Below are 23,646 nucleotides of genomic sequence, written 5' to 3'. Positions count from 1 at the left end.
TTTCAATTTAACAGTGAATTGCCAACTCTTCTCCGCATCCAAAACAGACATTGTATACAGGTCACCACCTATTAAAATAAAAAGTTGTCCATTCTGAAGGATACTCTCCAAGCCTATCATTGTTTCAAGTCTATTTTATTCTTAATAAAAATGCCCTCCTTTTATTTAAATTTTTTTGTAGGACTGGGGAAGTCAGCAAAAGAAAGCAAACCGATCGGCAGAGAAAAACAAGAAAAAGTTTGCAACCAGCAGTGAGACAAGATTGACTAATGACATTTCTCCAGAATCCTCACCTGGAGCTGGGCGAAGGAGGACTAAAGCTCCCCACACGTTTCCACATACAAGATATGTTACACAGATGTCTGTTCCAGAGCAGGCAGAGTTAGAGAAACTCAGACAACGAATCAATTTCAGTGACCTCGATCAGGTTTGTTTTCAGAGGAACCCAAGAAACGTTTACATACTGTACTTCATTGTACCATATACTTTGGTTTAATATTTGAACCATTGATGGTGTTCAAACAGAATGAAGTGTAAAAGTGGGAACATAACCTCAATGAATATTTTTGTCCTCTGTATTATATGTGTGATCATTCTGTCTGACTCCGAATGCTACTTCAGTGTTAAATGAACAATCTTTTATCTTTGATAGAAATTCAGACTTAGGTTGCTGGTGGGAAGTTAATGAATGCTTAAAGCCAACCCTACTTTCCAGACTTTTCTCAGAACAGTCTTTTAGCACCGTGGAGTCTAGACCAGTATTTATTTGTCAGTGGCTGTCATTGAATAGTAGTAGTTTTGATATGTTTCTGGCAGTTCTTCACTCTATTAGCTGCTAAATAATGGCAATGCAGCATGCTTTCTTTTGTGCATGAGTGACTTTTCTCTTGTGGGAAGTGGAGATCTTTTTGTAAACCTTCTTCAACAAGGACTATCTTATTCATAAACATTAGTTTTTGATTTTACTATTGTTGGCTGACCTTGTTTAATTTTTAATTTATTTTTTTTGCTCAGAAAAAGCTCAAGTTATTTGCTTACACTTCTAATTATAGCTTTCTTAAATTTTAGTCTGTTTCATTTAAATTAGTTTAATGGAGTGTTACTGTCAAAAGCAACACTTAATGTTTCTTTTGAACCATTCGACTAAAACAAATTGCAACCTTAAACACAATTTCAAACCCTCAAGTCTTTAACCTTAATTAAAACCTTAAAACGGAATCTCTGTGCCCTGACCATACATTTTTAACTCTTAAACCACATACGCCCAACCGTATAACAAGTACCCTTACCCCATCTCCTAATCACATGCCCTTAACCTCAATACTCTGTGCCCTATACCTCTAACATATTTCCCCTAATCCATTAAACGCCCAAGCCCTAACCCATACCTCACACACGCAACCCCTATACTCTTCAACACCAGTCATTAAACATGTATTCTAAACTCTTAACAATATACCCGTAACCCGATATTCTCATACTCTATACTTCTAAATCATAACCCTATACCATTAACTTCTAACCCCATACTTTAACCATTATACTCTTAACACCTGACTCATTAACCCAAACTCTTCACCTTAACCTTTAACTTATATCCACAACCCCATATACCGTGACCTGCTAACCCTTAAACTCTTTCACACTCTCCTTACTTAATCATATTTCCAGGGCACTCTTTTGGGATGCTTTTGTCTTCCAAAGTATTATTATTTTTTTATTAATAATTGGGAAGTGTTATTTTCAGAAGTGTTACTTTCGAAGTGCAGAATAATCCCACCATTTCAATATTAATCAATCAAAGCATTTATAAAGCGCACTACATACCCATGAGGGTCTCAAGGCGATGGGGGCGGGGGGACGCTGCTACTGTTCGAAGAGCCAGGTCTTGAGGAGTCTCCTGAAGGTAAGGAGGTCTTCGGTCTGCCGCAGGCGGATGGGGAGGGTGTTCCATGTCTTGGCGGCGAGGTGGGAGAATAATATGCCGCCGGCGGTCACTTTTAGGATGCGTGGGACGCTGGCGAGGGCGCTGTCTGCGCAGCGGAGTTGGCGGGTGGGGGTGTAGAGGCTGAGTCTGCTGTTGAGGTACACAGGTCCGTTGTTGTGGAGTGCCTTGTGTGCGTGGGTGAGGAGCTTGAAGGTTATTCTCTTGTTGATGGGGAGCCAGTGCAGGTCTCTCAGGTGGGGTGTGATGTGGCTGCAGCCAGGGATGTCGAGGATCAGGCGTTGGAACAGTTTCAAGAGTTTAGCCGGTGCTCCTGCGTAGAGTGCGTTGCCGTAATCCAGTCTACTGCTGACGAGGGCCTGGGTGACCGTCCTTCTAGTTTCGGTGGGGATCCACTTGAAGATCCTGCGAAGCATGCGGAGGGTGTTGAAGCAGGAGGAGGAGACTGCGTTGACCTGCTTCGTCATGGAGAGGGTGGAATAGAGGATGACCCCCTAGGTTGCGTGCGTGATCGGTGGGTGTGGGGGGTGCTCCTAGTGCAGTCGGCCACCAGGAGTCGTCCCAGGCCGAGGGGAAGGATCCGAGGATGAGGTCCTCCGTCTTGTCTGAGTTCAGCTTCAGTGAGCTGTTTCTCATCCAGTCGGCGACGGTCTTCATTCCTTCGTGGAGATTGGTTTCGGCGGTGTGGGGGTCTTTGGTGAGGGAGAGGATCAGCTGGGTGTCGGCGGCGTAGGAGATGATGTTGACGTCGTGCCATCGTGCGACGTGGGCGAATGGTGTCATGTAGATGTTGAACAACGTAGGGATGAGCCTTGGGGTACGCCACAGATTTTCTCGGTGGCTTCGGAGCGGAAGAAGGGGAGGCGGACGCTCTGAGTTCTGCCGGAGAGGAAGGAGGTGGTCCAGTCCAGGGCCTTCTCTTGGATTCCGGCGTCGTGGAGGCGTGTTCGTAGTGTGCGATGGCAGACAGTGTCGAAGGTGGCTGACACATCCAGGAGGATGAGGGCCACAGTTTCTCCGTTGTCAAGCAGGGTCCTGATGTCGGCGGTGATGAGGGCAGTTTCGGTGCTGTGGTTGCTGCGGAACCCGGACTGGGACGGGTCCAGGATGCTGTTCTCCTCGAGGAAGCTGGTCAGTTGTTTGTTGACAGCCTTTTTGATGACGTTCTCAGGGAACGGGAGCAGGGAGATGGGTCGGAAGTTCTTGAGGTCCGCCTTGGGTTTCTTGAGTAAGGCGTTGATCTCTGCATGCTTCCAGCTCTCCGGGAAGGTCGCTGTCTCGAAGGAGATGTTGATGGCTTTCCGGAGATGGGGTGCGATGGTGCTGCTGGCTCTGTTGAAGATGTGGTGTAGGCAGGGGTCTTCTGGGGATCCGGAGTGGATGGTGTTCATGATCTTGATGGTGTCGTCATCGTTGATTTTGGTCCAGGTGAGCAGGTGGTTGGTGCGGGTGGTGGTCGTGGGGGCGGGGGTCTCAGCGGTTGCCGGGGTGGTGACGGCGTCGAAGCTGTCGTGGATGTCGGCGATCTTACAGTAGTAGAAGGTGGCCAGCGAGTCGCACAGGTCTTGTGACGGTGCGATGTCGTTGATGTTGGAGCTAGGGTTGGAGAGTTCCTTCATGATGCTGAAGAGCTCTTTGCTGTTTGCGTTGTTGTCTAGGCGGTCTTTTAAGGAGGTCCTTTTGGTGGATCTGATGAGGTGGTGGTGTCTGCGGGTGGCGTTCTTGTGGGCTGTGTAGCTTTCCGGTGTTAGTTCGCGGATCTAGTTTTTTTCAAATTTTCGTTAGGTTCGCTTGGAGGCCTGGGGGTCTTCGGTGAACCAGCTGGCTCTCTTGCTGGTGTGGGTGTTGGAGGGCTTCTTGAGCGGGGCGAGGGTGTTGGCGCAGTCATCGATCCATTGTCTGAGGCTGCGCCGTCTGGGTCGGTTGGGTCTGCGGGAGGGCTCTGGGCGAGGGCGGTGGTAATATGCCTGCTTTACCTTAAAAGTGTAGGAGAAATCCCCCCCGTATCCTGGTTGTTAACTCGAATGACAAATTTACCATAGCGTTTTTCTGTAATGTTGAGCACTAAAAGCTGTGGACTCCTCCCCCAGCACACACCATTACTGAAGTGCTTAAGTGCTTTTACATTTAAGGTAAAATGGTAAAAAGGATCTCAACACTACATGTAACGGACAGTGCTTCAGTGCATGTGAAACATTGACCGTTCAAAAGGAAAATAGCAGTATTTCTTGCTTACCATACTGTATTTGGCTGTTTCATTAGAGGTGTGGATTATGTTTTAAAAAGTTAGTGTAGCTTGAATAAATTGTATACGAGCTTGTGTTTTATATCGGCATTTCATTATTTCGAACAAAAATATTTACTAACCGATCTTTCAAAAAAGTAGTTTTCCTGCCACTCTTTGTATGTGTAATATGTTCAGACATTTTTTTAAAAATGTTTTCATTAACACCCAACATAGCTGTACATACAAAGAGCATTTATATTGCATCTATAATCCCCTTTTTTAGGTTAACTGTGTCAACCTACATTAACAAAGTAGAATCATTACTAGAAGGGAACACATTGGTACAGTTTATCCCATCTGTAGTCCTCTAAGTCTGCCATGCCTTCCAGACTTTTTCCCGCTTCTTGGGGCACCCTCTGCTTGTATAAATAGTTTGATCCGCTTGCTAACACCAGTCTAAATCATTTTCCCATTCCTCCAGTGTCTGGGTGGAAGCCACCCCCCATTTCTTTGCCACGTTCTGCTTTGTAACTACCACAGCCAATAACAGCCATTGTTTTACATGTCGTGGCCAGCCTTCAATAGCCTCAGTAATTAGGAGGAACCATTTTGGCTCAGATGGGACTGCCATATCCACTACCTCCGATTTTGCCTTGATTATCTTTTTCCAGTATTACTGAAGAATCCGGACGTCCCAGAGCAAGTGGTAGAAGGAACCCTCCAACCCACAGCTTCTTTGGCATTTCGTATTTTCACTTCTCCCAAACGTGCATAACACTGACCTAGGGTAATATACTCTATGCAGTATTTTAAGCTGTATAAGGCAGAACCTGGCTCGAATAGCCACCTCTCTTGAGCCCTGTAGTACTTCCAACCATTGCTCATCATCTAAGGCATCGACCTCTTGTTCCCGTGCGTCCCACACTGTGTTCGTAGGTTCTGGGGCGCTGTTGACTATTTTTTTTTTTTATAGAATAAAGATATTGTCTTTTCACGAATCCGCTCTGTCAGTATCCTGTCTTTTAATGGTGCGGCCTCTTTTAATGTTTCTCCTTCAATGATGTGTTTTCATTGTGCATGCCCTAGCTGGGTATATCCAAGCCACTCCCCTTGTCCCATCGTGCACTCTCTTTACAAATCTCCAAATGTAATGTATGCCCCTACTCTCCAGATGCCTCCTAGTGTCTCGATCCCTAGCAGCTCCCATTTAGTGAAGCCTTCCAGGCTACTCGCCTCCCTCAAAAAAAAAATCCCCTACCCAGAGTGGCGTCATCCCTGAGAGTTTCTTCTCCCACCCCATGTACTTCGAGGCCGCTTTCCACACCCTTGCTACTGTTCTTGTATGTGCGCGGAGATGTTTATCCATGTGCTTTCTGTAGAGTAAATCCTGCGAGCCTTGTGTTCCCATGTTCGATCTATCCTCCCTATAAGCTGGTTCTGCCCTGTCAACGAACATCCAACCATCAACATTCACCAACTGTGAGGCCCAATAGTAACTGCGTATGTCGGGTACTGCCTGTCCCCCATCAAAAAAAAACCTTTGGAGCTTGCTTAGTGCAATACGTGAGGCTTCCCCGCTCCACATTAGTGTCCGAATTTCTGAGTCCACCCTCTGAAAAGTGTCGGAGCACCTCGAATGGTGAATTATGTAACCTATAGAGTAGTCGTGGGAGAGCCATCATTTTAAACAGAGCCGCACGACCCATCAGCGTTAGCGGGAGCGTGCACCAGTGTTTTCGTGTCTGTATGGAGCCTTTCCAGTTGATGCCCTAAGTTTTGCTTATTGAACTCGTCCTGCTCTCGTGTAATATGGATCCCTAGGTATTTGAAGCCTTTCTCTTGCATGGATACTATACATCTAGATGTTAAAATGGGTGGACCTCCGGAGAGTGGAAACAGCAATGATTTGTCCCAGTTGATACGGTACCCGGAGTATTCTCTGAATATACAAAATATTTGTAAGATGTGGTCTATTGATTTCCTCGGCTTCTTCACGTATAGCAATATATCGTCGGTGTAGAGAGAGATACAATCTTCCTACTCCTCTCCCACCAGGGTCCTCCAAATCAATGGGTCCTGTTGCATCCACACCGTAATGAATCCAGGGCTAGTGCAAAGAGGATTGGGGAGAGTGGGCAACCCTTTCTGGTACCTCCTTGTAAGGTTAATGTGCGGGACACTGTTGCGTTGACCCTTACCCTAGCCAGGGGTTGGTTATATAGGAGTTTAATCCAGACAATACATTTGGGACCGAGACCAAAATGTTCCAGGACTACGTACGTATTATTCTACTATACACTATCAAAAGCCATACTCGCGTCTGAACACAGGAGGGCAGTCTGTTCCGTTGATTGTGTCTGGGTTATGTGTAATATCCTGAATAGCTGACAAAGGTTTGACCTAGTGCTATGGTGTGGCATGAATCCCGATTGGTCTGGGTGAACGAGCTTCTCGATCACTCTGGCTAGTCTCGTGGCCAGGAGTTTGGCAAGTACTTTCTCTTCAAAATTTAGATGTGAGATGGGCCTGTACGATGCTCAACTATTTGGTTGTTTACCAGGTTTCTGTATTACCATTATTACTGCTTTACGCTGTTCCTGCGGAAGCATGCCATCTTGCAAAGCCTAAGTAAACATATTTAGCATGTGCTCCACCGTTACGCCCACCCTGGCCTTGTATAGTTATACTGGCAGGCCGTTGGGGCCCCCTGCTTTCCCCGATTGTAGAGCCCGCACTTCACCACTAATTTCCTCTACAGTCAGATCTTCGTCTATGCTTTCCCTGTCCTCTGTCCCAAAACGTGGCATGGAGATGTTCCGCAGAAAGGCACCACAGTCCTCTGAGTGCTTGGAGTGAGATGTGAAAATCTTTTCATAGTGCTGTGCAAATTCCTCTGCCCCGTCTTGCATCCATTCACCTTCTCATCTTGTAGCCCGGGGACCTAACTGCCCTTCATCTGTCTCTTATCTAACCACAACAGCAGTTTATTGACCTTATCCCCTACGTTGTAGAGTTGGTGCTGTGTAGCCCTAGCCAGCGCCCTAGCGCTATCTTCTGCTAGATCTCCAAGTTATTTTTGTCGAATGCGTAGAAGGTTCCTCTCTTTGTCTGCCAGGGGATTAGTTCTCACTGTCTGACCCTCTAAACAGATTATTTATTCTTTGAGAGTGACCCATTTAATGTGATTTTCTTTCTTGATTCCCCCTATTCTGGCTAGTGCTCGCTCTCTAATGACCGTTCTAAAGGTCTCCCAAATAGTCACCTCTGAGTCCACCGTCCCTTGATTCTCATCGAAGTACTGTTCCGCCCCCACCCTCATTTCCTCACTAAAGTCCTCGTCTTTGGAGTACCACGTTTCGATTCTCAGTGGCAATGTAAAATCCTTCCCCGGGCCTATTCGCTTTGCTTCTACTCGGGATTGGTCTGAAATGCCCCTGGCTGTGTGTCTCGCTTCTCTAAATTCTCCCAGTCTTCCGCTGACTACCCGGTCGTGTGGTGCCCGTCCCTGGTGGACTCCTACTTTACGCATCCAGTTCCGCTGTGACAATGTCGTTCACGTCTCCCCCCACAACCAGTCTACCTTCAGGCAGCTGCAGTAATGCGGAACCCAATGTGTCTACGGTCATCGTCTGTAGCCCTGGTGGCGAGTTAACCGAGCAGAATATATGTCTCTCCCACTTCCATGTGCCCCTGAGTGCTGTGTACCTGCTGAGAGCATCTGTCCACACGTTCTGTACTACTATCGGACAGAATCGCTTGATCAGGATCCCTACCCCCCCCTGGAGCCCGAGGTGTTTCCTGCGTGCGCCCTGAGAGTATAGCCATATTTGTCTAAAGCTTTACATTGATTACCCATAAGCTGCGTCTCCTGTAGGAGAATTACGGCTGGGGCATGGCGTTTAATGAATTGCATTACTGTTGATATTTCAGCTTCCCATTCAGGCCGTTACCGCTCCAGGACCAGATCTTGATTGAGGACTGGGATTGTCCGAGTCACTTTCTGCATCTGAGTACACTGTAAGAGCCTCTACCTTCAAGTGGGATGTTCTAGCTACTCCTCCCCTACTCTCGATCTTGTAGTACAGTTCAAAACTGACATAACTATCTACAATTCCCCTTCCCCCTACCCCACCCTGCCACCCTGCTTTTAAGGTTGGGGGAAACCCAATTCTCCAACCCGCAGAGCACATGTTGCCCCTGAACACACATTACAATTCTAACTAATAGATTGGGGTGGTGGGGTGGGGGGGCGATACAGCAGGACCAACAAACAGTTGAGTTATAGTTCAATCTTCCCCTTGTATGGCGGGTATTAGAGTCTCAGCCAGATTTAATTTTTTATGGTTCCGAGCACCCTTCTAGTGCCTTCCAGGGCCTGGTCTAATACAATGCCAGTGTTACCTCTCTGTTAGACCCCCCTTTCGCTCATCCGGTGTTGCCCCCATGGTGGCTGGGCCTCTTGGCCTCGGTGATGTTACTCGTTAACCTTGCTCGATCTCTGATGGTCCCCTCCCCTCCCATTCGTTGACTCCAGTCTTCGACTGTTGGCTCTGTCACGTTTCTTTCCGATCGTACGCCATCCATCCAACCACTCCCATGCCTCTTCTGGAGTTGCGAAGTACCATGACTTTCCTTCTGCAATTACTCTTAGTCTGGCCGGGAAGAGCATTGTGTATTTTAAGTCTCTAGAGCGCAGTTCTTTTATAACCTGGTCGAAGCTCCTTCTTTGTTTCTGTACCTGAAGCGTGAAGTCAGGGAAAAAACCTGATAGTAGAGTCCCCGTATGGAAGGTCACATTTTGCTCTGGCTGTTTGTAATATTGCGTCCCTGTCGCAATGGTTGAATATTCAAGCAATTATGGTCCGTGGTGGATTTCCTGGCAGGGAGGCGGCACAGGTACTCTGTGAGCCCTTTCGATAGAGAAAAACTTGGATAAACGTGGGGGCTGCAGCTGGTTAATAAGTTTCTCTAGGAACAGGTCCACACTTTGCCCTTACACTCCTTCGGGCACCCCCACCACATGTATATTATTTCTTCGTGCACTCCCTTCTTGGTCTTCCAAGCCCTGCTGCCATGTGCACTGCTTGTTGCTCTAGGCTAGGGAGAGTACCTGTTATTCTAGCTGTTTTGTTTTGAAGTTGATTGATGTTCGTTTCTGCCGTGGCTACCTTTTCATTTAATTTGGATTAGTCTGCTCTGATTAGGGTGATCTTCACTGCGACCGAGTCAATCTTCGGTTCAAGGGAGCCTTTAACGTCTCTTATCGCATTCAAAGATGGCCCCTCTGCTTCCCCTTCTTCCTGTAATGTCGAATAAGGTCTTGTGACTGCATAGTTGTCCATTGGATTGGATTGGATTGGACTGGGCCTGCCCCTCTTGGTTTCCCCAACTTTCGTTTAGTTGCTGTCTGACTGTTTAGGAGCGTGCTGGTTCGCCTCTATAGACTGCTTCGGTTGTGACGTAGATAGAATTTGTGGCCGAGGTCGTTCGGCCTGATCAGCGAACACACAGCCCTTTTTGAGCCTTTGGTCTGGTCCTTCCCCAGGCGGGTTCATGATGGGCCGGTTTTCAGTTACTGTCTTTTGGGGTTGGGTCATCATCTTAACATCTTCCAGTCCAGATCGCAGCTCTCTGCTCCTTTCACGGGCCCTGTCGGCATCGTCTTGGCCTCGAACACTGGGCCCGGGCTGTCGCTCTCTCCAGCGTCGATTGGGAGTCTACTGCTTCTGACCCTCGGCCCCCTCTGCCAGTCGTTGTCACTTTGGGGTTTTTGTAAGCAGCAGGATGTTTGTCATTTTGGTGTCATTTTCTTTATTAAATATTGCTCTATTTCTAATATTTTGGCTTGGGATTTTTCTTGTTTAGCATTTTGACTTTATTACTTTTTTGGTACTGCATAAGTGTTTTACACATTGCCCTAAGTTAAGCCTGTTTGCTCTATGACATAGCTACTAGGGGGTTGAGCTCCGGTTGATTTAGTGACTTCACGTGTTCACATTGACAAGGGTTGTGATTATTCCTTTCGGTCGGTATTCACCCACCCCAAATAATCCAATTTTTTACAGCATTCTTTTGATACAGTTTTGCGTTAGGTATGTAGTGAGCGCTAAGTGATCTTTTGTAAGTGACCTTGATTCAGATGAAAATGTGGCTGACTTTGACCCCACTGAATGATGACCAGATCAAACTGGTACTTATTTTACCTTTTTGTTTCTGGTTTATTAGGTGGAAATTGTTTTAAGAATTTTAGGACTTGGATCACTGAAACAGTCCCTACTTTTAATAATGTGTTGTCACCTGAACTATCATCCGTTTCTGAATCTTGAATAGAGTGTACTTGCAGTGGCTGGACCAGACTGCCATTTTTGGCTTTTCTGCCTTTAAAAAGTGGGACATTTTGCTCAAAGCTCAGACTTTGAAAACTTGATAATGTTAAAACTGCTTCACCATTAGATGCCATTTCTGGCAATGTTTTTAATCTCATTAGTTGTAAATTGATTTTTAGTGCTGGTACAGCGACCACAGCTTAATAAATTGGAGATATGTTGTCCATTCCCTCACATACTAGTATGAAAGGGCAAGGCATGCAATGCCCAATAGTTTTTTTGGGCAATGTAAACATTATGTAATGCCCAGAAGCCTACAGCATTACAAATAACGTATTGTGTACATAGGAGTTATCTGCACCATTTTCATGCACTGAAAATATAGGAAGAAAGCGCGCTATTGACCCATATGCCTCTAAGGGCCTTGTGTACACATCTTTTTGGGAAATCAAAAATGGCCCGAATTGCAGGTTTGCCCTGTTTGTGACAACATTAAAGCATTTTGAAAAGGACAAAAGGTAAATTGGGATTCAGTAACTTGTTACCGAATTTCAGTTTGGTTTAGCGATTCGGAATGTGTAAGGGGCATGTATAGGACGGCCCTTCCAAATACCGAATCGCAGTGGTATATATTATTGTTTTGCGACCGAATTACAGTCGTAAAACTTAATTATTTTTACCAGCCGATGTAAAATAGTCATAACCATTCGCAAAAGGGAAGAGGTCCTTGAATGTTTTAGAAAATATTTTTTAATAGGCAGTGGTCCCACAAATTGCAGTGTAAAAAAAACAAAAAAAAAAAAAGGAAAAAAAGCTTTATTTCTAAACAATAACAGACATGGTGATCTGCTGACACCAGCAGGCCACCATCCCTGTTGTGGCTATCATTCCTAATGGGTCGCAAAGTGGGACCTGCCTCATTAATATTCATGAGGTAGGTTGTTTTGTACGCCGCTAGGAATGGTCTCGAACTCACCTGAACCAGATATAGAACTCCCTGTAGGGAGACATCCCAGCAGGCATACTATATATCGCTCTTCTGATTTTCTCAAAAGTTATGGGCTGGTCTAAAAATGGTTGATGTGGGTCATCTAATCACGTCAGTGCAATATGTTTTTCATTTTTTTATTTATTTACTTGAGTTTTATATAGCGCTGGCTAGACCCGGAGGTATCGGAGCGCTTTACATAAGGACACAGCGAGTTACAAGTTACAAAAGTTTCACAGTAGTTACATAATGGATACATAAACAATACAGCAGTAAATTAGTGAAAACGAAAGTCAGGATAGGAAAGACCAGGGACAGCTGGTAATCCACAGGAAGGAGACAGCAGCGGGGAAGAAAACAAGACAAATGTCCGTGATCCGGCTGGGTAAGTGATGGCCATAGCGGTGTGCCAGGGCCAATCTCCCCTATAGCTGTCGGTGCAGATCCACCGGGAAGCGGCCATGTATGCGTTTAGGGCTCCGCCAGAGAAGAGTGAGGATCAGGAGGAGATCAGAAGGCTAGAAACCAAAGACAGGTGGTATGCGCTGGTGAGGATGGCAAGGTAGGAGGAGGAGGAGTGTGGTTTTGGCAGCCATCTTAGAGTCAGGCACGTCAAGTCTATTAGTCTCCATTAGCATACCACTTTTCCTGGTAAATAGCAGCGTGCTTCAGATAAGGGCAGACATATTGTAGATGTAGTAAGTTGCACTCAGGCACACTCGCTCTCCGAGCAGTCCAAGATTAAGTGTTGCCTCCTCAATAATCGTCACCTTGCTCTTGCAAAAGAGGGTGAATCTCAGTGTCACAACATCCAGAGAAGAGCTTTGATCAGGTCCTGTAATGTCTCATGTTGGCAGGTCTAATAGGGTTATAACATGCTGTTGCACCACCAGGATAAGCGTAAGTGCAGCTTCTGCCCGCGAGAGATGTATTGCGGGTGCCTCAAGATTCAAAACACCTCATACTGCAGGCCATACAATTGCCCAGGCACAGCTCACGGCAGCTTTGTGTCTTTCAATTGGAGGACGGGTGACAGTATAAATGTCTCTGGGTTAACCACTATGACCGAGCCTCTGGGGCGCCCCACATATCGGTCATTGCTGCTAGATACAATTCTGGGCCTGCACTCGCTTTCCAGGACAGTAGTATGCGGCCCAGACCGGTACAGAAGGCTCAGTTCAAGTGCCGGATCTCTCGTCCCACACCTTATTTAAATCATCTGGTGCATCCCGGGTCTCCCTCTCCGTGGTCGTGTAGAGGAGTCCGGTTCACGGCATAGAGCGTCCGCGGCTCAAAGCCAGAAAGCCGCCAATCTCTCAGAGCAGTAAATCATTGCTGATGTTGTCCGGGCTCATCAAAGGGTTGCGCGGTGGCCTCACGAAAGGCGCATCACAGCTGGAGGAAGACTGAGGTCGCCATCTTGCCTCAGAGTGGGTGATGGCGCACATTCCTCGAATAAACTGCTCTCTGCGATCATGGTTCCGGTGCCAGCGCCGCCTCCGCTAGGGAGGCACTGCTCCCCACTGCATTTTTGGGGTTAAAGGGTGCCGTCACTCTGCCGCAATCTGCTCCGACAGGCGTTCCCGGCTGGAGACACGCGATTATGCAGCCGCCATTCACGGCTTGTGAGAGATCAGTGTGCGTTTTGAAGGTTTAAGAAGAATCAAATTCTTGAATGAACTCTGGAGCACTTTACCAAAGCTATAGTGTTCATATAATATAGCAGAGGGTGTCCAAGTCACTTCATAGCCATGAATAGCACCCTGAAACAAACTTTTCAGAAATAGATTTTTTTTTGGGGGGGTGATAACGAAACTGGTTCATCCATAGTAACATCTTTGGTGCAAACACGTTTAAATGTGAAATGAGAATGAAATAAAATGTAACCTAATAAACTTAAATTGCAGATAGAGTGAAAAAAAACCTCCTGTTCTTGTAAGAATATCAAGAGATTCTTCTAGCCATGATGCATTGTTCTGACAGCTTGTCTCACCCAATCAGTTTTTTGGGCTATTGTGAGAAGGATCTGAAAGGTTTTATATCTGTTTTTATCTTCATAAGTTAGTTGTTTTTGGCATTATTTGATTTCCACTTGACGTTTTTTAACACCCTTCTACTGAGTAGGGTAATTCTTTACCAACTTTCAGATTCTTTTTCCTCTGCAAACGCGTTCTCTTTTTGAGAAGTGTCCCTCAGAGAAAAAGGCGAGTTGAACATGTTCATCATTGCTGCCATAACTCTTATCATGTTATTCGAAGTCTCTGTCGAGACTGTTGCCGTCGACGCATTCACGTTGCTGCATGTTCGCCCTCCAAGGTGAGTTCCACATGTGCACACGGTAGAGGCAAGTGTACTCGGTTTCTCGAATACAGCAGGATCTCAAACAAAGATCGTCATTGACTGTGAAGCCTCATAGCTGAGCCCTCTCACAGACCGGATTTCAACTGTGACCTGTGTCACTGTCAAAACATTGGTCTAAGGAGATCACCAGAAGAAACGTTGGGTTCTCCCCATTCAAGTGCAGAAATAATGCACTCTCTATCATGGTTCCCTTCTTTTAATCCATCAATCAATCAATGAATTTGTAAAGCGCGCTACTCACCCGTAGGGTCTCAAGGCGCTGGGGGGAGGGGGATCCGCCAGGTCTTGAGCTGTTTCCTGAAGGAGAGATGGTTCTGGATCAGTCGTAGGTGGGTGGGGAGGGAGTTCCATGTCTTGGCCGCCAGGTAGGAGAAGGATCTTCCTCCGGCGGTGGTCTTGCGGATGCGCGGGACGGTGGCGAGGGCGAGGCTGGCGGAGCGGAGGTGGCGGGTGGGTGTGTAGAATGTGAGGCGGTTGTTGAGGTATGTAGGTCCCATGTCGTGGAGAGCCTTGTGTGCGTGGGTGAGGAGTCTGAACGTGATCCTCTTGCTGATGGGGAGCCAGTGCAGGTCTTTCAGCTGGAGAGAGATGTGGCTGAAGCGGGGGGTGTCCAGGATAAGACGTGCAGAGGCGTTCTGTATGCGCTGGAGTCTTTTCTGTAGTTTGGCTGTGGTTCCAGCGTAGAGGGTGTTTCCGTAGTCCAGTCGGCTGGTGACGAGGGCCTGGGTGACCGTCTTCCTGGTGTCAGTGGGGATCCACCGGAAGATCTTTCGGAGCATGCGCAGGGTGTTGAAGCAGGATGACGAGACGGCGTTGACTTGCTTGGTCATCATGAGGGAGGAGTCCAGGATGAAGCCCAGGTTGCGAGCATGGTCCGTTGGCTTTGGAGTGGAGCCCAGGGCAGGGGGCCACCAGGTGTCGTCCCAGGCGAAGGGGGATGTTCCCAGGATGAGGACTTCCGTCTTATCTGAGTTCAGTTTCAGCCGGCTGAGCTTCATCCATTCCGCGACGTCTTTCATTCCTTCCTGGAGGTTGACTCTGGCTGTGGCGGGGTCGTTGGTGAGGGAGAGGATCAGCTGGGTGTCGGCGTAGGAGATGATGTTGAGGTTGTGTAGACGTTGAAGAGGGTGGGGCTGAGCGAGTATCCTTGCAGGACGCCGCAGATGACTTCGGTGGCCACGGACCGGAACGGGGCAAGGCGGACTCTCTGGGTTCTGCCGGCGAGGAACGAGATGATCCATTCCAAGGCCTTTCCTTGGATTCCGATGTTGCTGAGGCGCTGTATCAGGGTGCGGTGGCATACGGTGTCGAATGCTGCCGAGAGGTCCAGGAGGATGAGGGCAGCTGTTTCCCCGTTGTCGAGCAGGGACCTGATGTCGTCGGTGGCTGCGATGAGGGCGGGCTCGGTGCTGTGGTTTGCTCGGAAGCCGGACTGCGAGGGGTCGAGGGATCCGTTTGTCTCGAGGAAGGCGGAGAGTTGTTTGTTGACGATCTTCTCGATGACTTTGGCCGGAAAGGGGAGGAGCGAGATGGGGCAGAAGTTCTTGAGGTCCGTGGGGTCCGCGGTGGGTTTCTTCAGGAGGGCGCTGAGCTCGGCGTGTTTCCAGCTCTCTGGGAAGGTGGCGGATGCGATGGAGCTGTTGATGATGTTCCGGAGTTGGGGTGCGATGATGGAGTCGGCTTTGTTGAAGATGTGGTGTGGGCAGGGGTCGGTTGGGGAGCCGAAGTGGATGGTGTTCATCGTATGGGGTGTATCTTCGGTGCTGACCGTCGTCCAGGTGCGGAGGGTGGTGGTGGGGGGGCGCCGGATCGGTGGTAGGGTGCGCATCTTTTTCATTACTGCATATTCATTTTTTTATGACAGACTTGTCACTTCTTGATAAAGAAATCAAGGACCGAGCTGCAGTCAACAAACAAGCCCTCTCAATGAATTAAGTCTTTAATACAAGCCCTCATCTATTGGCATTTAAGACGATTAGAATTCTCATCCTCTTCGAGGATCCAGACCAGGAGCCTCTTTGTCCTCTACAGTTAGCTCTTCCGAGTGTACTTTCCAAGGCAACATCAGGGTCTCCTCCATGTTTCCTTCCATGCAGATCTCCTTCATCTCACAGGCGTACTCCCGAAATATGGAGCACTGATGTTTCTCCATCAAGATGGAGATCTTCTTTCTCAGATGCTGATGATATACGTTGGTTGTATGCCCCAACATCTCCTTCAGCTTCTCCTTCTCATGCATCCTCTATGCATGGTCATATTGGATTCTTTAATGAGGTTTTGGCTTGGGGTGCATCAAAATTGGACTCTCCTGTGTAAAAATTTCAAAACTAACCGTCTGTTCTCAAGACATTTCAGTCCAGAGCAATTCCAAAATTTGAGACTAAGTCGACGGAGAGACCACCACAATCTTTAAAAAATGCTTTATAGACTTACAAGCCTCTCCTCTTAAAGATATATTCCGTTAACTTAAGGAGGACAAAAAGCTTGGGTGGTCTCTGAACAATATCGGTGTGATCAGATGTTGATAGCGGGATAGTTTTTTTTGTTTTGACCCGTATTCTGCATATGTAGTTAATAACATTCATGTTGATTGCAGAAAGCTAGCTTTTTATGTAGTGTACCAAGATGCGGTACACTGTGTAGAAAGTCCAGATGAGACTTCTTGGCTTACAGGGCGTCAAAAAATAATCCTAAATGCTCTCTTTTGTGGTAGTGTAGGCGAGCAGTTTAGGCTTATCAGAAGGTTATGCTAAGCATTTGTTGTACACAGTGAGCCAATAAATGAGACACTCAAGAAGAAACTCTTGACCAATTTAGACAAAATAACATATTTTTATTTCATTTTAGGCATTGAGATGATCGAAATCAGGTAAGTACTTCAGATGTTATCAAATTTTACAGTAAAAATAGAAAATAACAGTTGTCTGATTTGAAGCTTGTGCCTTGAACTTGGTAATGTTATCCTATGGGAAGCTTATTCACTCCATAGGTACACTTAGAGAAGACTTACAGGAATGCTCTTCTGGGCTTAATGTAAGTAGGGGCCAAGGTCTAGAAAGCACAGAGAGTTCAGGTTTATCTGTTCTGGGGTGTCCGGGTGCAGAGGTGCTTTATGAGGCCGTAGCCTCTAACGCTATGCTCTAAAGTTAACAAGGAAAAGTGCCTCTTAGAAAAGGCTGCAAGTGGGTTTTGGGGGACCAGTCTTGCAGAAACCAAGGGAGAGCTCAGCTCTTAAGGGGCTCAGGACCACAGAGACTCCTTCAGTTTATGTGAGCCTGGGCTGAGGAGCTCGGGTGCAGAGGTGTTTTGTCCGGTGCGTCAGTGGCTCTCACAGTTCTTTGTGTTCTGCAGAAGCGGCAAAAGAAACATAGCAGGGCCACTCTTGGTGTGTAACTGGCCTCTCGGAGTCCCTCAACATACAGGTATGTTTTTGAGGCGGTGATGTTCGACTGAACACAAGTGAACCTTGGTGCTTGGATCTGGCTCTGATACCTCTTGTATTGGTATAGGACAGCTCCTGTGGGTCCTGCCGTTTGTTAACTTCGCAAGGCGGTGGATCTGACTTCCTGGAGCACAAAGATGTCTTTTTGGAGAGCTGCTCCCTCGGTGGGCCTGGGGGTCGACAGAATGGTGTACCGCACAGCTGCACTCGTTGCCTGCTGGTGCAGGGGAGTGGACTGAAAGGTAGGAAATGCCCTGGTGTGTGTGGCATGTCCTGATAGTGAAATACCGCCACCAGAGAACAAAGGATTTTGCTGTATAAATATTGGGTCTCAGACCCCAGAACTTTAGATCACTTCTGGGAAATCCAGAGGAACCTTTGCCAAGGAGAAAGGCCGGAGAAGCTGACTGCCCCTGTGCTGTTTGCTGTCTTGAGTTGGCCTACCGTGGCTACTTGCTGCCAAGGAAAGTAGAAAGGACTTTGCTGTTTCCCCTGCTTGAGGAAGATCTCCATGGGCTTGGAACTGAGCTTGCCTCCTGTTCTGAAGTCTCAGGTACACAAAGACTTCACCACCAGCTCCCCTGAACTTCCTTGCTAGGATTTTTGATTTTGCTTTCAACGCATCCCCAAGAGTTTTTACATTTGTCTCCGGGAGATCGTTATTTTTGAGATAATTCGTAATTGAGTTTTCAATTTTGTTTTGGTCATTGGGATCTACTAAAACATCATTGTTGAAACACCATCTTTTAAGCGGAGGTTTAAAACATGGTGTTGATGCATGAGTGATCAGACACAAGTTTCTGCGAGATATTGGTCTGGTCGATTGGGTGGGTAAATGATCCCGAAATTAGTATATAGTCTATTCTTGAGTACGAGTTATGTGGGGCTGAGTAAAAGGTATAGTCTCTGGAATCAAGGTGTTGAAGGCTCCAAGAGTCATTGAGGTTGTTTTTTGTGCATATTTCCTGTACTACACTTGTGGGATGGTATTTGCAGGTGGATTGGCGGTCTAGTATGGGCTCTAGTGGGAGGTTAAAGTCATGGCCACTATGATTAGGTCTTCTTGGGGAAGGCATTCTATTTTGTTAGAAACTTTTTCCCAGAAATTGTGCTCGTCAGTGTTTGGTCCATATATGTTTGACATGTAAGGTGTCATCGCCTCTGCGTAAGCTTGTAATCAGGAGTCTGCCTTTCTCATCATGTGAATATGATTCAAGGGTGATATGGACTTTTTTTGCTATTAGGGTGATTACGCCTTTTCTTTGTGTTCCGCTGGTGAGCAGGACACTTGCGATATCCAATTGTGTTTGATGAATCTGAGTCTAGTTAGTTTTGTCTCCTGTAGAAGTATGATGTCTCCTTTTGTTTTTGCTAGATAGTCCATCATTTTCCGATGTTTAATCGGGTGGTTAAGCCCCTTCACATTTAGGGATGCAATATTTAGGTTGTCTGAAATACTATGTGTCATTGTATGTGTATATAGTGGTGGCTGGACTTGATTTTGCATTGATAATGCTTGTTTGGAATAATAGCTCCGAAACTGTGGTAAGCACATTGAACAGATTGATAGGAAGCACAAAAAAACAGATGTCTCTGTGTACTCTCAGATAATGAACTGATGATTGATTAACTTGCAGAACAGGAAGCAATGGTCTGGAAAAGTAAGAAGAAGAGCAGTCCAAAAATGGCAATAATAATAATAAAAATGATGATAGCAAGAGCAAAAACCCCTACTTCCCAGCCACCCGCTCCTCCCTAACCCTGAAAGCATCGAATGCCGGAGGTGCAATGGCAGGAGCGCCAACTTGCCAACTTGGAGAAAGATGCGATTGTACATTAGATAACCTTCTAAAGTGTACTAATGAAATAAGTGTAATAAGGTCTAAACAATTCTTGGTTTTGGTATAATTGGGTCTAAAACATTTTTGCTTGGGACCCTACGAGGTCCATGGTGATTAAAGTAGAAGTAATTGCGGCTTCAAACTTTTTTGTAAACTTTTAGTTTCTTTGATAATTAGCAGTCAAGGAATATATTGTATATGGACAATAGTTTGTACTGAGCATTTCTTATAAGTAAAACGATTGTCTCGGGTGGTTCTAACCTTATAATAGGGACAGTATCGTTCTATCGAACTCTCTACGTGGGCAATAACACAAATTGACTCACCCTGTTCAAGAACAATAACAAAACCTCTTACAAGATGGCCCTTTAAAAGGCGAGTGTTTACATACTTAACCGCAATTTGACAGTAAATTGTCAGTAAATTGACAGCAAGTCTTAAACATGCATTGTAAATAGTAAACATGAACAGTATGACAAACCGCATATTACAAATCTATGGAGGGGCATTTCCTCCTGGGAGCCAAAAGTTAGCTGATTTGCTGGACAATGGATATCAGGATTTCCTTTTGTTAGAGAAGGAGTTAGTGTTATCCATGTCTTGTGAGTTCAGGCTGTCTAGGAAGGTCGACAGATCGTTTGGGTCAGTGAAGAAGTGGAGCCTTCCATTCACTGTGATTTTACATTTTGATGGGCTTGCATACGAGAATTGGATGTTTCTTTCACGTAGCTTGTCTCTGAGCATGAGGAAACCTTTCCTTGTGTCCACAGTAGATTCTTAGTAGTCCTGTGTGAAAGTTATTTTTTGGCCCTTCCATATGATCTGACGATTCTGGTTAGCAAAGTTGAGAATGGCCTCGGTGTGCAGAAATCTCAGAGGCTTGCAAATGATTGGATGTGTCTTTTTCCTTGCTGCTGAATCATAAGTCTGTATTCTGTGCGCACAATCGAGTTTCAGGATCTTGTAGAATGTTATTCCCGTGATCTGAGGAATCCAGTTCTCTAAAAAGGAGATGCAAGACTATGCAGAGTCCTCTGATCCTTCAGGTATTCCAAAAATTCTAATATTGCCTCCTTTGTTCTGGTCTTCAAGTTCGGCTGCTTGTCTTTTAAGACTGCTGGTGATGGCAAGGAGGGACTTTATATCTTTGTTGGAACAATTATTGGAATCTTCTTCATCGCTTATTCTCTGTTCCGCGGCGTCGATTTTAGAGTTGATTGTATTTGTCAGCACGAATGGTGGTCCGTTCTAACTGTATAGCGTCCATGTTTTGTTTGGTTGACTTCGCCAGGTCGTGGACGTCTGTTTTTTTTGAGGATTATTTCCATTTTGCTACTCATATCGGCCTTGCGTTTGATAGGAGAATCTGATGAGAATCTGTGAGAAAGTGCCCTCTTTCTGCATCGTATGCCCTACTTATTGCTGATGTTCTTTGACTCAGTTTGCCCTGGGCTCCTGCTAATCGGGTACCCAGGGCCTATGTTCCTTGCCTAAAATTACATTGAAGCCTAAACCCAATTGGCATCTCTGGCCACATGTCAGACCCTGGTAAATGGTACCACCGGTACCCAGGGCACTGTGACCAGAGATTACCTGTAAGGGCTGCAGCACTTATTGTGCCACCCTAGAGGTCCTGTACCCTGACACTCACACACTGCCTTTGCAGACTGCGTTTCTTGGTGCAGAACAAAGTGAAGAGTCGACATGGCACACATCCCTGTGTGCCATTCCCTCAAAACCACTGCCCTGGCATAGATCAGCCACCCCTCTATCAGGGTGCACCATGCCAGTGGTGAGGGTACAGGTACATTAGCCCTGCACTCCTACAGTGCCCAAGTCTATTCTTGGGCATTGTAAGTGCAGTGCTGCCATTAAGAGTATATGGTGCTGGGAGTTTGTCATTTCGAACTCCACAACACCATAATGGCTCCACTGAAAACTGGTAAGTTTGGTATCAAACTTCTCAGCACATTAAACCCACACTGATGCCAGTGTGGGATTTAATGCAAAATGCGCAACAGAGGGCATCTTAGAGATGCCCCCTGAAACTCTACCAACTTCTAGTGACCCAACTGAGTGGCTGCTTAGGCTGCCACCAACACATGTTTCTGGACCCCTGGGTCGAGAGCCTGCTGCACTCGGGGGGCCTGAAACCATGCACATCCTGGGACGAGGTGCCAAGCCTCCTCCTCCTGGATGGGCAGGGTTCACGAAGGGGAAGCTCCAAAGGCATGCCGTCTTTGTGAGCCTCCCCAGACTATTTGCTGCTTTCACCCCCCACTTAGGGTGGGAGAGCCGGTGGGAAAAACAAGTGAGGGAAAGAGGTGTGCTCACCTCTGCCAGCTCCACCCCTCAGGTGGTGGAGGCGAGGTGAAGCACAACTCTGAGTCCCCGCCATCTTGAGGATGGGGGGACCCAACCAACCAGGGACAGGCTCCTGCCCCCCTCCCACGGGTGGGTGGCACAAAAGGAGGGTGTACCCACCCCAGGGAAGGGACCCATTGGTCCCTGCCCTTTACCTACCTGTAACGCCCCTAAATCTAGTATCTAGGGGGCACCGTGAACCTTGCTTCCTCAGATCCAGAAACGACAAGAAGAAGAATGACCGAACAGCAGTGTAGCCAGCTAACAAGAGGAAGACGCCCGCTGACTTGGCCATACAGGCCTGTCTACCTGCTCCTGTGAATTCCCGGTGTGTCCTGCAGCCAGCAACCTCAAAAATCCCGGAGGATCTGCCTGCCTTCACTTCCAAAGACTGCGTTACGAGGTGCTGTGCGCTTGATTGCATTGCACGTTTGTTTAGCTGCTTAATTGCACATTGCACTTTAGTAGCTGTTAGTAGGTCTTAGAATCAATATTGTTTTAAAATAAGCCAGTTTTAATCCTTTCACCGACCCGCGGTGCCCGTCTGTTAGAGCGGGCCCGCCATGCTAAGGGGTCAGCGTTCTAGTTTCAACCAACCCTGGCCATAAAGACCACGCTGGCGCGACCGCGCTAAAGGCAAGCCCGTTGGCGCCCGGAGCGTGCCCAGCGCCAGATCCCCTGGTCTTTTTGTGTCCCGGAGTCTTACCAAAAATCAGCTACTTGCACTCAGGAGAGGTGAGTGCTGTACTCCTGTTGTCTGTCATAAGTGGGAGACGTACGGCGATTTCAAGTGATCTAGTTGTGATGTTTGGCTTAATACGGCACCAGGCACAGATAAGGTCCCTGCGGATGCCGCTGTGTCGGGCCGGCAAGCGGGAGGGAGAGATTGCAGCCCCGCTGATCCTTACTAATGGCTCCGATACTTTAACTGGTTGTATTAGACATTCTGGCAGAACTGTTAGGGCGCTTCAGTATCCGTCTCTTCAGTGTTTATTGCTCAATACCCGCTCAGTGGTCAAACAGAAGTACCAGTTTGAATGTTTGCTACAGCTCTCCAATCCGGATATAGTATTCTTGACTGAGACCTGGACCAATCTGGCCTCTCACCCTGACTGGATTATTGCACTCTCTGCAGGCTACTCAGTAACTAGCCAAGACAGGGTAGGGAACAAAGGAGAGGGAATAGCTATAATCCATCGCGTCCACTTAAATGTGCGGGTTGAATCAATTTCACTGCTACCGGCGGAGGCAATGCGTTTTACGTTTAAAATCAATAACATTTCTATTTTCCAAGACTTACTTCTGTATTTGCCACCTGGTCCTAGAGCTGCCTTCACTCAAGCTCCTCAGACCCTACTTGAATCCTGCTTAAAATCCCAATGCTTACCATCCTGGGTGATAATTTCCATCTGGAACTAAATATCAACTCCAACAATAGCAGGCGACCCAATAACCTAGCAGCCTACGGCCTAACTCAAATAGTATCTGAACCTACTCACACTGCCGGCCACACGCTTCATGGCATATTTACTAATAACCCTCACATCACTCTGACCAAAATCTCCTCACTACCATGGACAGACCATAAGGCTGTATATTTTATTATTAAGTTAATCCAGCCTAATCACGCCATCCCAAACAAGCCATTCATGGTAAAAATTTGATTATGGAATAAAATACAAAGGAACAAATTAGAACAGGCCCTAAACACTTGCCCTCCCTTACTGGTCATTGATAATAATGATGCAGTCTACCAGTTTGACAAAAGGATCGGAACAGCAGTCAACCATGTAGCACCTTAAAAAACTATCAGAGTAAGAAGATCCCAGGCAACCTTGCCATGGTATGGACCAGATCTTAAAAGCATAAAGGCCAAATGTAGGAGAATCGAACGAGCATGGACAAATGATTATAGTAAGGAGCACAAATTGGCATACAATTTAACCTTAGAACAATACAAGGAGGCCATTATAAAAGCCAAATCAGCATATTTTACAACAAAAATTGAGGCGGCTAACAACTCCTCTAGGGAGCTTTTTAAATTCATCCAGCTGTTATCTAAACCGCAGCAGGCTAATCAGTTTAGGCCGGATAAAGCCTTCTGTAATAAGCTGGCTAATTTCTTCCAGACTAAGGTACAACTGATCTACAG

The 23,646-nt window shown here is 46.7% G+C and overlaps 1 protein-coding gene across 5 annotated transcripts in view; it reads left to right on the top strand.

Annotated features, from left to right (window-relative positions):
• The window catches only part of PCM1 (pericentriolar material 1), a 1,275,228-nt gene that overhangs the window by 22,591 nt on the left and 1,228,991 nt on the right, over positions 1-23,646 (top strand). For all 5 annotated transcript variants that reach the window (XM_085641994.1, XM_085641996.1, XM_085641995.1 and 2 more), the window contains exon 3: positions 182-427. In XM_085641994.1, coding sequence (XP_085498120.1) covers positions 182-427 — 246 coding nt within the window. The remainder of the gene's footprint in view (positions 1-181; positions 428-23,646) is intronic.

The sequence above is a fragment of the Triturus cristatus genome, chromosome 2_2, assembly GCF_964204655.1.
Source record: "Triturus cristatus chromosome 2_2, aTriCri1.1, whole genome shotgun sequence".
NCBI lineage: Eukaryota > Metazoa > Chordata > Amphibia > Caudata > Salamandridae > Triturus > Triturus cristatus.
This window is presented reverse-complemented; position numbering and strand designations above follow the sequence as displayed.